Source organism: Lampetra planeri, chromosome 13 (assembly GCF_965212315.1).
Source record: "Lampetra planeri chromosome 13, kcLamPlan1.2.h2, whole genome shotgun sequence".
NCBI lineage: Eukaryota > Metazoa > Chordata > Hyperoartia > Petromyzontiformes > Petromyzontidae > Lampetra > Lampetra planeri.
The window spans coordinates 8,237,857-8,252,042 of record NC_136119.1 but is presented as its reverse complement, the minus strand read 5'-3'; the positions used below and the strand labels follow the sequence as shown (position 1 = coordinate 8,252,042).

Sequence of the window (14,186 nt, the reverse complement as noted above, 5' to 3'; positions counted from 1 at the left end):
CTTCAAGTGAACCCAATGGCCTGAGTTTGATTGCCAGCCCTGGATAATATTACTGTTTAATGTATGTGCGTTGAACTTCTTTCGCACCGTACGTAGCCAACTGAGCTAATCGGAGGTGCGGGGGAAGGACAACAAACTAAACACAAAAAGCGATTCTAAAGAAATTAGTTTTCAATCGAGATTTAAAAGTGCGTTGCTCCAGTGGCTTCCTAATATCGAAAGGAAGAGCATTCCAGACGGCCGCAGAAGCGCATCTGAAAGAGCGCGATGCAGTGACTTTTTTTGTCCAATGGACAGCCAAAAGCCGCTGTGAGGATTTACCAGAGTCCACATGATGGTTTACGATCCTTGACGAGATCAGCAAGGTATGATGCTTCATTTGTGGCAAGCACTTTGTGTGTAATGAGTGCGACCTTGTAACGTATTCGTTCGGAAACCAGAAGCCAAAGCAGTGTGGCGAGCACTGGATGGACATGGTCGGATCTGAACTAGTCCTGCCACCCTCGCTACCCCTTGACCAGCTTGAACCATTGAGTTGTAGCGTGTTCAAAAAATACCCGTGAACGACCTCGTGTGGGCACGTCTTCTTCATCCAGCAGTGGAATTACAAAGGGCTGAAGCTTATTGATGTCTGATTTTATAATAAGCTTTCAAGTCATAAGCGGGCATTTTTTGTTTGTTTTTAATTGCACAGTACGGCAGCAATGTTAGGGACACATTCACGTCTGCAAATATACGCGACATACATTTCAAAAGCTACCGATGTTCCTTTGGATTGTTCAAAGTGCAGTGACAACCATGGTCATCGTGTAAAAGGTATTTCCTCACCCCAAGAATAGGAATTGTTAAAGACGAACAAACTCGAGTCGGAGTCTCCATCTCCACTGCCACTGGCAGCCAGATCAAGAAGATCTTCCGTGTCTGCAAGAAAGTTTGCACAAGCACTGACGACAAATATAAATGCACATGCAAGCTGGGGCATGACTCACGCAGAGCGATCCATCAAGAGTTGGGGGAGCTGAAACATATGTTCGTGCCCCCAGCCCCCATATTGGCAAACATCTGCAGAGAAAATATACGGGTATTTTCAAGAGCGATTTATCACTGCACTGAAAGTAACCCCCCCCCCCCCGGTGCAGTTTAGATATGGTTGTCTCTCCATCCATAAAGGTTTAATGGGAATACGTCACGCACATTCTCACGTGGTTGAAATTTCAAAGTGTTCATTGTCAGGATCTGCAAGCTATTCCGCTGCAGTTAAGAAAAAAAGTGTATTTTAAGATTAGATAAGCCTGCTTTGAAAGTATGTATCACATACCCGTATTCATTATTGCATGACTAAAGTTATATACTTGGCTCCTTACACATGTCATCATTAAGCACTGCATTTTATCAGTAAATATTTCATCTTTATAGCCAAATGAACATGCTACCATGACCGTACGCATTACAATTCCTGTTCCAGACCAATAAACCATAAGTAGATAATGAATTACACATTTGCCTTTGAACCGACTCAAAATGTAATCACCACGCGAAAAGCTTCCCACGTTGTGTTAACATTGTCCTTGTACTCGAGTCAACAAACAAAAAGCAGATGGGAAAGCAGTGGCTCGGTGGGAACGCTCCGTCGCCACGACTCACCTCCCGTGGTGTGAGTGAAGAGCTGCACCAGAAAGGACTTTGGCAGCTCAGGGATTGAATTATCTCTGACCTCCACGCTGATGTTCTTGTATCTCTCTCCTTCGCGGAAATGCAGGCTACCGGAAGTCATCTGCACACGCGCGGCAAAGGCACTTTTTATGCTGCTGTGCCGGTGCAACAACGTCAATGCATCTTCTTGGTTCTTTCGGTAAAGTCACGTAGAAGGGAAGTAATATTATTTTATTACTTCCCTTCTACGTGACTTTACCGAAAGAACCAAGAAGGTGAATCCCTGCAGTCACGAAAGCTTTAAATCAAAACGTCAATGCAGCGTCACCGATAAATGTGTGCGAGTGCAAACGTTGATTATACATTGCGAACATGATCAGAATTAAGGTCTCACATCACGGATTGGTGCTCATCTTTTGTTTGTAACCCCGAGCCAGTAGTGGGAACTCAATATTCCAATAGCAGCAACAAAACTATTCACAGGGCTACCAATTTTGTTGCAGTAAATGTAAGGAGTCTAGCCGTTAGCATGCTGCGCTACAAATCCAGTGACCCGAGTTTGATTCCCGCTCGCAGCCAACCCCAGTGATAATTATATTATTTGAGCTGGTCCTCGGCCTCCCCTAGGTCGACTCAGCCTCAAACGAGTACCTGATGCGGTGTCTAAACATTGCCGCTGGGGAGACAAAGGCGGCCAGGCATGGTCTTGGCCACCCACCCCCTCATGTGCCGTGCTGGTCTTCATAGGTGCTCGCTAACAGCACTTGCCCCAACAGACTGTTGAAGGCTATACAAGGGATCTTTTTCTTTATCTCACCATTATGCAAACTAATGTGTTATATAAAACAACACTGCAGCAACAATTATCTTTATCGAGGAACACTGCAGTGAGGCTGAAGACTTTTTTTGAGCAGGGTCCTGCAATGGGATTCTTGGCCAATGAGTGAGACATGTGGGAGAAAACTGGAGTACTCGTGGGGGGGGGGAGATAAACCTCACACATGGGGTAAAATCAATAAAAAGCTCCACACCGATGAAGTAAAAAAAAAACTATTTCTCGACTGCCATCTCCTTCCCACCAATAATCCCCAGCCAGTCTCCTATTGTAGTGCAGTCCTGACCAGGTTCAAACCTGCTTCGCTTCAACGATGCAACAGGATTGGGTGCATTCAGGGTGATTTCAGTGCAGGCAACGTGAACGTGACAGAGCCTTGCCACTGTCAATTACAGACATTAAGAGAAGCTGTTCTGTCGCGTTTCATTGACGAAGCCTCCCTTCACCTGAAAGTCACGGGGGCTGGTGGCTGTGAGTGGCACGGTGCGATAACCAGCGACAATATCCCCCAGGGAGCCCTGGGTCCGCACGACCAGCAGCTGGACACGGCCCACCTCCTCCTGAACGGTCACAACCGGCGCGGACTTCACGGGCTTGATCACGGGGTCGTGGTCACTCGGAGCAGACTCCAGAGAGAACTGGAGCAGACCTACAGGAATGCAGAACGAATGCATGGTCATACGTTCTAAATTAAACTAAATTGTTTTATTCATTTATTTATGAGAAGCGACCTGGCCATGAATGACAGCTTAACGAAGTGGCTTATCACGTGGACATGTATAGCAGCCAAATACTATAAGCGCAATCTAGATTTGAAGTTTTCGTGACTGCAGGGATCCATACTCTTTGGTTCTTTCGGTAAAGTCACGTAGGTATAAAATCAAATACATTTTTATTTTATTTCATGTTTTTAATTTATTTTATTTTATATCTACGTGACTTTACCGAAAGAACCAAAGAGTACTATAAGTGCACTTTTCTAAATGTGCGTTTAAAGCATCGGCGTGAAGATCGGACCGACGACCTGTATACCAGTCGAGGTAGTCAACATCTCGCCACTGTGGTGTCCACTGCCCTTTTCTGCCATTAAATCTTCATTCTCTTAACTCGTTCTGCCATTGTCTCATAGAAAACAATTGTAACGTTTCAAGCGCTAAGATCACAGATAGGTGCACACACTGTTGCATATGGTTACCTAAAGCGGTGCTATGTTGATGTTGATGTCAAGAGCTGTGTGATTAAACAGGGTGATCTAATTATGGATACCGCACTCAGATAAAATGGGGGAATTATAGAGAACAACATTTCACTTTATAACTTCTACACGTCTCACATCAATCTCATTACACTTATTACTTGTTTTAACACACTCCTCGGTAATATATGGATCCATTGCTTGCACAATTTTAAATCGCCTGCTGATAAGAAAATGCAGAGGTTCGTTAGATACCAGTAGAGGTTCTGTTAATGCATAATCCTGTATAATTTGTCGTCAAGTGCATTCCTTTTCAGCAACGTTATTGAATAACTATCACAATTCAAATGTATAACGGTTCATTAAAATGCGCAGGAAACAAAACATGAACGTTGATTCGGCAAACAGCTTCAATCCACATCGACAAGTAAATGTGCACGCTGTAGAGTATTGTCATCCCTTGAGCGAGAATCACACGGGCACCACTATTGAAAAGTTAATGTCGGTCATCCGATGGCTGGGTCTGTTTCCGGCCATACGAATGTGGAATTTCCACCGCTGGCTCAGGGTCTGCCGACTGAATTGAGTCCTGTGTGCCCCAAATGCTTGCATGCAGTATGGGGACACAGCTGATTTGACTTGAGAAGAGTTCTTGCGGCCAGCACCGCGACTGGCGTACCGTGTGGGTGATCACTGGCTTGGATTGCCACCAGCGCCCTGTCCTTGCTGCGATCGACGCTCGCCCCGCTGCTCGGACTTCTGCCTGCCTTCCCGTCTGCAGAGAGCGCCGCCACCAGCGCCACCTCAAAGTGTTCCATCAGCTCCGGTCGATCGTCATCGAGCACTTCCAAGGTCATCTCCTGCCGGAGTACGTGTAACGATACGAGCGCATATAATAACAATTATCTAGCTATCTGCTTGAGTAGACACATTCAGTTGCTTGCATTATACTTTCTTGTTAAACGTGGAAAAGCGAATTTTCCAGTTGACAAGAGGGTCATTTAAGCCCGGTCTATTGCTCTGTGTGGCACATTAGGAATGGACCACTCTTTAAATTATTTCCACGTGCAGCAAGGGAGAAAAGTGTGGTTTTGTAAAAGTCCTTATGTGCTGTGTAGTACATCAATGCACATGTGTACACCAGCATGCGATAACTGAGTTGGGCCTGTGGGTGGCTGGCAGGGTTATTGATTAACCGGACTTGTACACCAGTCACGTGGTTAATGGCGACTCGGTTGAGGATTGCTGTAAAAGTCCTTATGTGCTGTGCAGTACATCAATGCACATGTGTACACCAGCATGCGATAACTGAGTTGGGCCTGTGGGTGGCTGGCAGGGTTATTGATTAACCGGACTTGTACACCAGTCACGTGGTTAATGGCGACTCGGTTGAGGATTGCTGTAAAAGTCCTTATGTGCTGTGCAGTACATCAATGCACATGTGTACACCAGCATGCGATAACTGAGTTGGGCCTGTGGGTGGCTGGCAGGGTTATTGATTAACCGGACTTGTACACCAGTCACGTGGTTAATGGCGACTCGGTTGAGGATTGCTGTAAAAGTCCTTATGTGCTGTGCAGTACATCAATGCACATGTGTACACCAGCATGCGATAACTGAGTTGGGCCTGTGGGTGGCTGGCAGGGTTATTGATTAACCGGACTTGTACACCAGTCACGTGGTTAATGGCGACTCGGTTGAGGATTGCTGTAAAAGTCCTTATGTGCTGTGCAGTACATCAATGCACATGTGTACACCAGCATGCGATAACTGAGTTGGGCCTGTGGGTGGCTGGCAGGGTTATTGATTAACCGGACTTTTACACCAGTCACGTGGTTAATGGCGACTCGGTTGAGGATTGCTTTGTGTGACACACGTGCTGTTGCATTTTACAGATTGACCACAATAAATGTGTTCGCCCTCGATTTGGAGCACCTGCCCACGTCCTTCAGTGCGAGTGTGCAACATCTGTCCTGATAAAGGAAATGGAGAAGTACCAAGAGACCACGATCTTCAAAGCTTGAATAACCATCTGCCAACATATGTACCCACACAATCTAATGCGCTTCTCTCCATACGACGGTGCTTACAAAAAATTTTGTTTACGAATCGTCTATTTTATGATTTCATTTGTAAACCGTTCTTGGTTATTACGTCAAATGCTCACCTTAAACGTCTGCATCGGTTTAAATGTGATGGCTCCCTCGTGCACGTCAAAGTCATTTTCCATATCGGTGCGTTGTGAGTCTGTCTGTGTGACGATGAAGTTGACTTGAACGAAATCCAGGTCTCCCCGCGTCCGCTCCACAATGCACGATAGCTTTGAGCCCTCACTACAAACCTGAGTAACACACAAGAAACAGTGAAGAAATAAGAGCAGTGATTCTTCACCTTCACCGCAGCCTGCACCCCTTGGATTCTCAGAAAAGGCATCTCGTATTCCCAGGGGGTGGGTGCATGCACCCCAGGTTAAGAACCACTGAATATGAGCAATAAGATCATTTTATCCGGGTTCTCCAGTTTTTCCCTCCACATTTAGAAATTTACGTTTATAATATTTAGCTCCTATAATTTTCCACATAATCCATTTCATTTGTAGCCAACTCGCTTCTGAAAAAATTGCTACGTAGCTCAATGGGCCTTACCTGGAAAAAAAAAGTTTAAAATAGATTACCAAAGCTCATCATACCACTTCATGTAAGTTTTTTTGAAAACAGAAACGCTTGCAACTATTCCTTTGAAAATCAGTTACGCACTTTAAGGGTTAACAAACCTGGTAAAATAAAAAAAAAACTATATATATAGTTTAATTTATTTAACTGCTAAATAATAACAATCTGGCACCAACACGTCCTATGGACAAGCTTGTCTAATATCACAATCCTTAATGCCACTGCATCGCATGAGTGGACCTGAAGGTCCGTGAAAACTTCGTCCCACACCACCCAGGCACGTTTCACACGAGGAGCAATACCGCGGTGTGTCCACTGGGCGGCGCGCCACTCACTTATTTCGTCAAGATTTGATTTTTAACTTAAGGTCAAAGGTCACAGATAATTGCGAACACAGTAGCATAGATCCCTGGTTCCTCCTAATCAAAGATAAGCCCCCTTACTCAATCGTATGATGACAAACCACTTTGTTTGAAATATAAGGATGTGAAGTTAATAAGTAAACAACTACATGCATAACAGTATTGTTTTTAACCAATACGAATGTATTTTCAACGCAACATTTACTACATATATCCAAAATAGGTGACCCTTGTGTTTAAAGTGACTAACGAATGAAAATTGAATGAGCATGTACGTTGGCGTGGAAACGTACTGTTGCCGGGTTGTTTGGGTGTTTTTGTTTGTTCCCCCTGAATATTTCCAATGGCGAAGGGGGGCATTTATTTAATTCCATCGCGCGTCAGAGCCGTTGCTTACCTCCGGAATGCACGGCCCAGCAAAACCGAAGAGGCCGTTGGCAAAGTCGCTCTTCTCAATGACGATTTTGGCTTCGCTCCCAACAGGAGCCACCCTGGCCCCGCCTCTGACGTCGAAGAGCCTCAGGGTGTAGATCTCCTCACCCTCGGCGTGGTTGTCGTTGAGGGCCTCGACGATGAAGGATTTGTTACCCTCGCCTTCCCAATACTCCAGGTACCCCGACACTGGGCTCAGGTCGTACTTGGCCGGCAAAGAATGCACCTCGTGGGTTTCGGACGGCGAGAGTTTCCGGCCGTAGATGCGCAAGTCTTGCATGAGGCCCGTGTACGGCTCGTAGCCGCCAATCGCTGCGCCGACCACCAGCACGCCGGGGCCATCCGCGGTGGTGCCATTCGCCAAGTTGCTGCTGCCCCCTCGTTTGAGAGTGCCGTCTAAATAAAAGTCGCATGCGCCCGCCTCGAAACCCACAATGAGGTGGTGCCACTCTCCGTCTTCCACTTGTTTGTTGAAAACCGCGGTCTCATTTCGGGTGACGTCCCCGTGCCAGTAGCTGAACTGAATAGAAGAAGCGTCCATGCCTGTCGTGATTTTGAGGCTGTAGTAAAACAGTGAACTGTTGACATGTTTGGCCACAATGTATCCTTTGGTGTTTGGATCTGGAATGAGCCACACAGATATTGTGAAGCTTGCGTTGGTGATGACGGGCTGGTGACTAGGCGTGACGATTCCAAATGCATAATCGTCGCCAGAAAAGTATAAGGCATCAGTGCCTGTATGGGGCCTCCTCGCCTCGGGCCTGAGCTGAACCTCGCTTGGAAATGTTGCCAGCAGGATCAGGTCCTTGGAGGTGGGAAACGTCTCCGCAGCAGACTTAGACAAAACCTCCCACGCCACCCTCACGTCTCCGTGCAAGCCTTGCCTCCTCATTACAGTGAAACTGGCGACGTTTGTGACATCGTCAGGGGATAGCAGGTCTTCTGAAATTTCTTGGTAAAGACTCTCTGAGGCGATTGAGAAAATCCCTCGTGGGTCGTCATTTTCGGGGATTGTAACATTAATTAAGATGCCAGACCTTGCCAAGTGTCCACCAGGCCCTGGGAAGCCACCTTAATGCGAAATAAAAATTAACTATTACAATAACATACTCCATGTGCATTTACAGAATAATACTTTCCAATATATGAATTGCAAGGTCTTTTTTATATACAGGATATCCTTTTCCACAACTTACAATGAAAAAATGCAATTATATATTGTGTTACATTTCAAAACAATACAAACTTAAGAACCAAACTAAACAATTGTAACTAATTTATTTATATCTAATGTTCAACATTTAAAAATGACACCTATTTTAAGATGAAGCCCATGTAAGCAGAACTTAATTCTGTGTCTTGAGTTTGTATACAATATTTGCTCAATTGTATTGAACAGGGCCCCATGGTTTAGAGGGAGTGTTGTTGCCAATAACATGTCCTCACCCAGAATCATTTGTTTAACTAGCTTGACTGGTGGTGAGACCCATCCAGAGTTTGCTTGTTTAATCAAATGCTACCAGATAACGTTGGTCTGGAGACTCGAATGTTAGCAAATCAAAATTGATGGGACTAAAACATCTGTTTTACGAATGTGCAGCCATGAACCGGGCTTCCGCTGACACTATTTCGGCTCAATGCTTTGAACGCAGAAACGAGCATCCATTACTTGAGACAGAGGTGAGTTTTAAGGTGTAGGTCTCGTCAAACTCGGGGATGTTGTCCACGTTAGCGGCGAGCACCACGGAGTGATCCCTCTGGCCAGCGAGAAACACCACAGTCCCTCTGCTGTCTCTGAACTCCTCTCCAACAAGCGGCGTTGCGTTGCCATTGAACAGCTGCCAGGAGACAGCCACCAGCCCAAACAACCCACGTTCCCTGATGATACTGCAAAGACATTTCAGATGCGACGTATGTTATTGCTGTGCAGGAATATCAGAAATGCCGAACAGTGCACATGCATAATTGGATAGGATATGATACCTTTAATTGTAAGGAGAGGCACTTTAAAACAATGCTGCATACATCTAGAGGAACTTCCCTGATGATACTGCAAAGACATTTCAGATGCGACGTATTTTATTGCTGTGCAGGAATATCAGACATGCCGAACAGTGCACATGCATAATTGGATAGGATATGATACCTTTAATTGTAAGGAGAGGCACCTTAAAACAATGCTGCATACATCTAGAGGGACCCACTAGAGCCCCCCCCCCCCGCCCCTCCAATAGAACCTCATCCACCAGCAGTGGTACAAAAAAAAAGTTGTAAGGTTACACACCTTAAAATTGCTGTGCTGCCTTCCTCAATGTTGATCTCGTGTGGTTCGTTAAAAGAAAACAATCCATTAGGATCATCGTTGGCTTCAATTATGAGCGTGGCTGTTGATGACCCATGAAGAACAACATCGCCTGGAGGTAGTTTGAGAGGAGAAAGTCACGTGTGATATATCCAACATAAATCACTACATCAGCAAATAAGAAATACGTTGACAAGTGACTTCATTAATGTACGTGAAAGAGAGTAATAAAATAAAGGAGGTTGCGATGTAGTTTATATGCATTTCATCATCACGATCCATAGGCAGACAGCCTGTAGTTGTCCACCACACATTTCGTCATTTGTTTCCACTTTCCTCTGTCTTGTGCCAATAGGCTCAGGAAGTGCACGTCCTTCTTTTAAGTCATCAAACCATTCTCCGTAAGGGCTCCCTCACCTTCCGGTTCCATGCATTTTCATGCACGACATAAAATGCCCCTGTTGTTGTCCATTCTACATATGGCACCCGCACGTTTACAAAAGACGATTTAATTACGAACAGCGACACTCTCTTTTACGTCCACGGTACCTGCCGGGTCGAAGAGGACAACGAAGAACGATTCCTCAATCTCCGGGAGCGCGTCGTCGACGGTCGAAATGTAAATCGAGGCTTCCGTCTGCCCTTGAGCAAAGTGCAGCACGTCTTGCCCTTCGGCCACTGGGACAAAATCGCCATCCTCGGCGCTCGCCAGCCCAGGCTGGGTCCTGAACCTGACGGTGGCCGCGCTCTCCCTGGAGCCGTCGCGCCGCACGGCAATAACCGCCACGGAGCCCTCGGACACCCGCAGGTCTGCGGGTTCTGTGAGTGCATGCAAGCAGTGCGATTGAAACACGTCACTTGAGAAGGTGCGCCTCTTCACGTTGGACTTAGACGTACCAATAACGTGATGTAATTGGGGTATAGTGCTCTCATGGACAACGCTGTGGTTTTCAGTTGATGAAAACTATATGTTGATGTGGGTATGTTAGCTCAATGTATGTATTTTAACTTATGTTGCACAGTACGTAGCCAACTGTGCTCATCGGAGGTGCGGGGGAAGGACAACAAGCTAAACACAAGAACAGTTTCCGTATAAAGTTGATAGGGTCAAAGCATCTGTCCATTTGTCTGTAGCTAGCGGTGACGATAAATCCCGTGCCAATGATCCAATAAAAATGAGATGCTTCTATACACCTGTGTTGCTGTTAGAGGCTTACTCTGTTTCAAAACTGGCCAAATTGATCAATGTTGGTCAAAACTCAGAAGTAGATTAAGCCTTTTCGGCCACGGTGATGATGTCGCAAGCCATATGTGCCTCATTAGATCATTGCATGTGAATGTATATCATCGCTAACTCAATAATTACGAAGCCAAATTTGTCCTGGAAAGTAGAATAACATCCGTGCACACACACGTGTGCTTTTTAAGAATTGTTTTTCGCGAAGTGCTCCTTTTGTATTTTTGTTAAAAACAAATGTGTATAGTTAATCGGACAATTAGCGGGTTATTTACCATTTAAACATGTTGCCCAATATTGTGGTGTCCAATATTTAACTGAATAGGTGGCACAACTGCAGCTATGTTTTCAAATATTGTACCAGTATATATTGATCACCATGCAAGTTTATCAAATACCAATACATTAAAACTCTAACATTATACTTGTAGTCCATTCATGTGTGGGGGTCTCTTAATTGATCAAACAACAAACTAACCTCATGCTGCACTTTAGTGTGTTTTTCATGTATACACAATTTACACTGCAATTTACACAAAACCTGTACTATCATTTCGCACCTCTGATTAGGCATGGTTGGCTACGTATGATGCGAAAGAAGTTCAACATACACACTTACAAAACTTATGCTAACAGTAAAGTTGCTCACTGGGAATCCACATAGCAATCATTACCCCCTACCGTGAAAAGTAAGCAGAACTCTTCTGAAAAAGAGTTACGTGACTTAGTGAGGCTACTTTCCTGGGTAAACAGGCATGTTTAATAACGCCGAGTTGCAGTGAATGAAAGGTGGCATGGCTGCCGAGAATAATCAATGGCAGGCGCGGTGTTGTTTATTGGAGGTTGGAGCCCTTTGCAAAGGTAATGAGTGGGACTCCATCCTCCTTGCAATCAATGCTTTCATTACGCTTGGTCTGCAACGCAGTGTACACACAACCTTTAAAATATATTGGACCGTCATTGCTGGCGATAGTCAGAATGGCAACTGCTGGGCTCCCAATGGAGGCTCCTCCGGTGGTGTCACTTAACGTGATCGTAAAGTTCTCATAATCTTCTGGTATCTGGAATGCAATAAAGCAACAAGCCTTTTTATGACTATGGCAATGTCTACGCAAGCAAATAAAACAATTAAACAAATTTGCATGCAGTTTTTTTGTTATGTTCACGCAGCTAAGGCAGAGTAAAGTTAACATCGATCAATGCATACGATTGCCTCATGACATCACCTCGTCTGGCAGGGACTGCACAGTGATGTTCTGCTCTGCCTCTTGGTCACCGAAGAGCAGAGTCCCTTTGACTGGAGAGATATCCCGTGTGCCCCCAGGAGTGATTACCCACGAGACAGAAGCGGCACCAAACCTGCCTCTGTGCCTCTCCACAGAGAACTGAGCTGTGTGGCAACAAGATAGTGAGGACAGAGGAAAAGGACATCATCAACATCACCATGATCAGCAGCCATGGTCAATCCACTCCCCAAAACCTCCGATCAGCACTGTTGGCTTAGTACAGTGCGAAAAAAGTTGAACATATTTTTTTCGATTTGAAGCTTTCGTGACTGCAGGGATTCATCTTCTTGGTTCTTTCGGTAAAGCAACGTAGAAGGGAAATAATAAAATAATAAAAATTATACATAATAAAATAATTCTCACGACGTTTCGGCCACAACACAAGCAGCCGTCCTCAGGTGAAGAACAGGCCTATCGGAAAGACAGCGTCTGAATGCTGTCTTTCCGACAGACCTGTTCTTCACCTGAGGACGGCTGCTTGCGTTGTGGCCGAAACGTCGTGAGAATTATTTTATTATGTTTAATTTTTATTATTCTATTATTTCCCTTCTACGTGACTTTACCGAAAGAACCAAAAAGAAGTTCAACATACATACACAAGACGCCAGCATTTTTGCGAGGTTTCAGATCAAGTGTCTTCAATTGATTAATGCATTCGAAAGCAATGACGATGGTGACAATTATGATAACGAGGATCACTAACAGATTACAAATGTTATCGCACTTAAAGGGGAACGTCATGTCGCATGCCATAGCATTTACAAACCTCTCACCACACACGCTGTCAATGCAGTTAGCAAATGGAAATTGTTGCTATGACATCGTAAGAGATCAGTGTCCCTCCAGCATGGACTCGTCTGATGCCCTACTATGCCTGCTATTTCCCATGATGCTAACCCACTACAGTACTCAGAGAAGGGACGCTGTATTGTATTACACGTGCAACTGAACACCATTGATGAATAAAACAGCACACTAGCAAATACCGACGAAAGCAAATGTAACGGTTTTAACGTAATGCATCGGGGGCGTGCCGGTCGCCATTTTGATGAGGCTATACCTGTGTGGTTGTTCTGCCCGTTGCTCTCAAGGACTCGCTGCTGAAGGTGGGAGCTCCGGATGACGAACACACCGTGGGGGTCATCGTTCTTCAGCACTGTGATGTTCAACGAATCCTTGTCTCCCACCTTACACGCACTTCCATTTAAACTGCTCAGCTGCAGCAAATATGTTTCATCTAGCTGTTCGTAAAAAATGTAAATGTAAAATATATTAAAACAATGCACGCCCCCCCCCACCACCACAAAATAATGCTGTAATTGTGTCTATAGCACAATGTTTGATTACTTTCCTGAGTTGCTTTCAAACTACCCTCTCACGGGTCTCAATCCGGTCACGTGTTCTATGCCAATCAGCCATTCATCACAATCACGTAATTAAATGTAAATGGTAGAGGTATGGTTATAGTAAACATCTTGGCTTGATTGTTGACCCGAAGAATGGTGCTTGAGAAACATCTGTTTTTGTAGTTAACATCTCGTCACCACAGTGCCCCTCAATAGCGCATCGATCAAAATCCCGAGAAAGATTCTGCTGAAAATAGACACTGAGTGACCTGGGTAAATAATAGTAACACAAATGTTATTGATCTTTTGAAGATATGTATGCATATATAAACCATAGGAACAAATATATAGTTTTCATAAGAGCAGCATCTGCTCCAGGATTTCACACCTCGGGGATGTCGTCTGCTTGCGGGACCAGGGAAAGCTCCTTCTCTGTGTCGCCTGGAGAAAAATCTAAAATTCCATTGCTGCCCATGAACTGGAGGCTGCCCTCTGGTACCACGTGGTACCGCAGTAGGCAGGGCAGCAGGCTGCCTCCATGCCGGACAACACGCACAGCAACAATACTGGATGGGCTCTCCTGGGGGTAGATACATGTTACAATCATGAATATTACGTAAATATAAGTATTGTGTGATTACAAACATACAGATAGAAGCTGAAAGGGCATTTATTTCTTGAACCATTTTTTGTTTTGAATTTTAACAAAAATCATTATTTGTCATTCCACTCTTCGATAAAGGCCTTGCCGTGGTGGGTTGCTGACGGGGTTGTTTCACATTACTCCACCACGCTGGAACCGGCTCAGTACCAGTTCAGATATCCTTTGCCACAGATGTTAGCCACAGCAGGGAATTCAACTCAGG

At 45.0% G+C, this 14,186-nt stretch overlaps 1 protein-coding gene across 1 annotated transcript in view; it reads right to left on the bottom strand.

Moving 5' to 3' along the window:
• The window catches only part of ADGRV1 (adhesion G protein-coupled receptor V1), a 103,127-nt gene that overhangs the window by 76,501 nt on the left and 12,440 nt on the right, over positions 1-14,186 (bottom strand). Inside the window, exons 14-26 of the mRNA XM_078600104.1 lie at positions 13,709-13,900; positions 13,035-13,215; positions 11,915-12,078; positions 11,626-11,749; positions 10,001-10,270; positions 9,434-9,563; positions 8,819-9,036; positions 7,115-8,220; positions 5,851-6,024; positions 4,363-4,543; positions 2,935-3,137; positions 1,645-1,774; positions 829-921 (exon numbers count right to left, since the gene is read on the bottom strand). Of these exons, the coding sequence (XP_078456230.1) occupies positions 829-921; positions 1,645-1,774; positions 2,935-3,137; positions 4,363-4,543; positions 5,851-6,024; positions 7,115-8,220; positions 8,819-9,036; positions 9,434-9,563; positions 10,001-10,270; positions 11,626-11,749; positions 11,915-12,078; positions 13,035-13,215; positions 13,709-13,900 (3,166 nt within the window). The remainder of the gene's footprint in view (positions 1-828; positions 922-1,644; positions 1,775-2,934; positions 3,138-4,362; positions 4,544-5,850; positions 6,025-7,114; positions 8,221-8,818; positions 9,037-9,433; positions 9,564-10,000; positions 10,271-11,625; positions 11,750-11,914; positions 12,079-13,034; positions 13,216-13,708; positions 13,901-14,186) is intronic.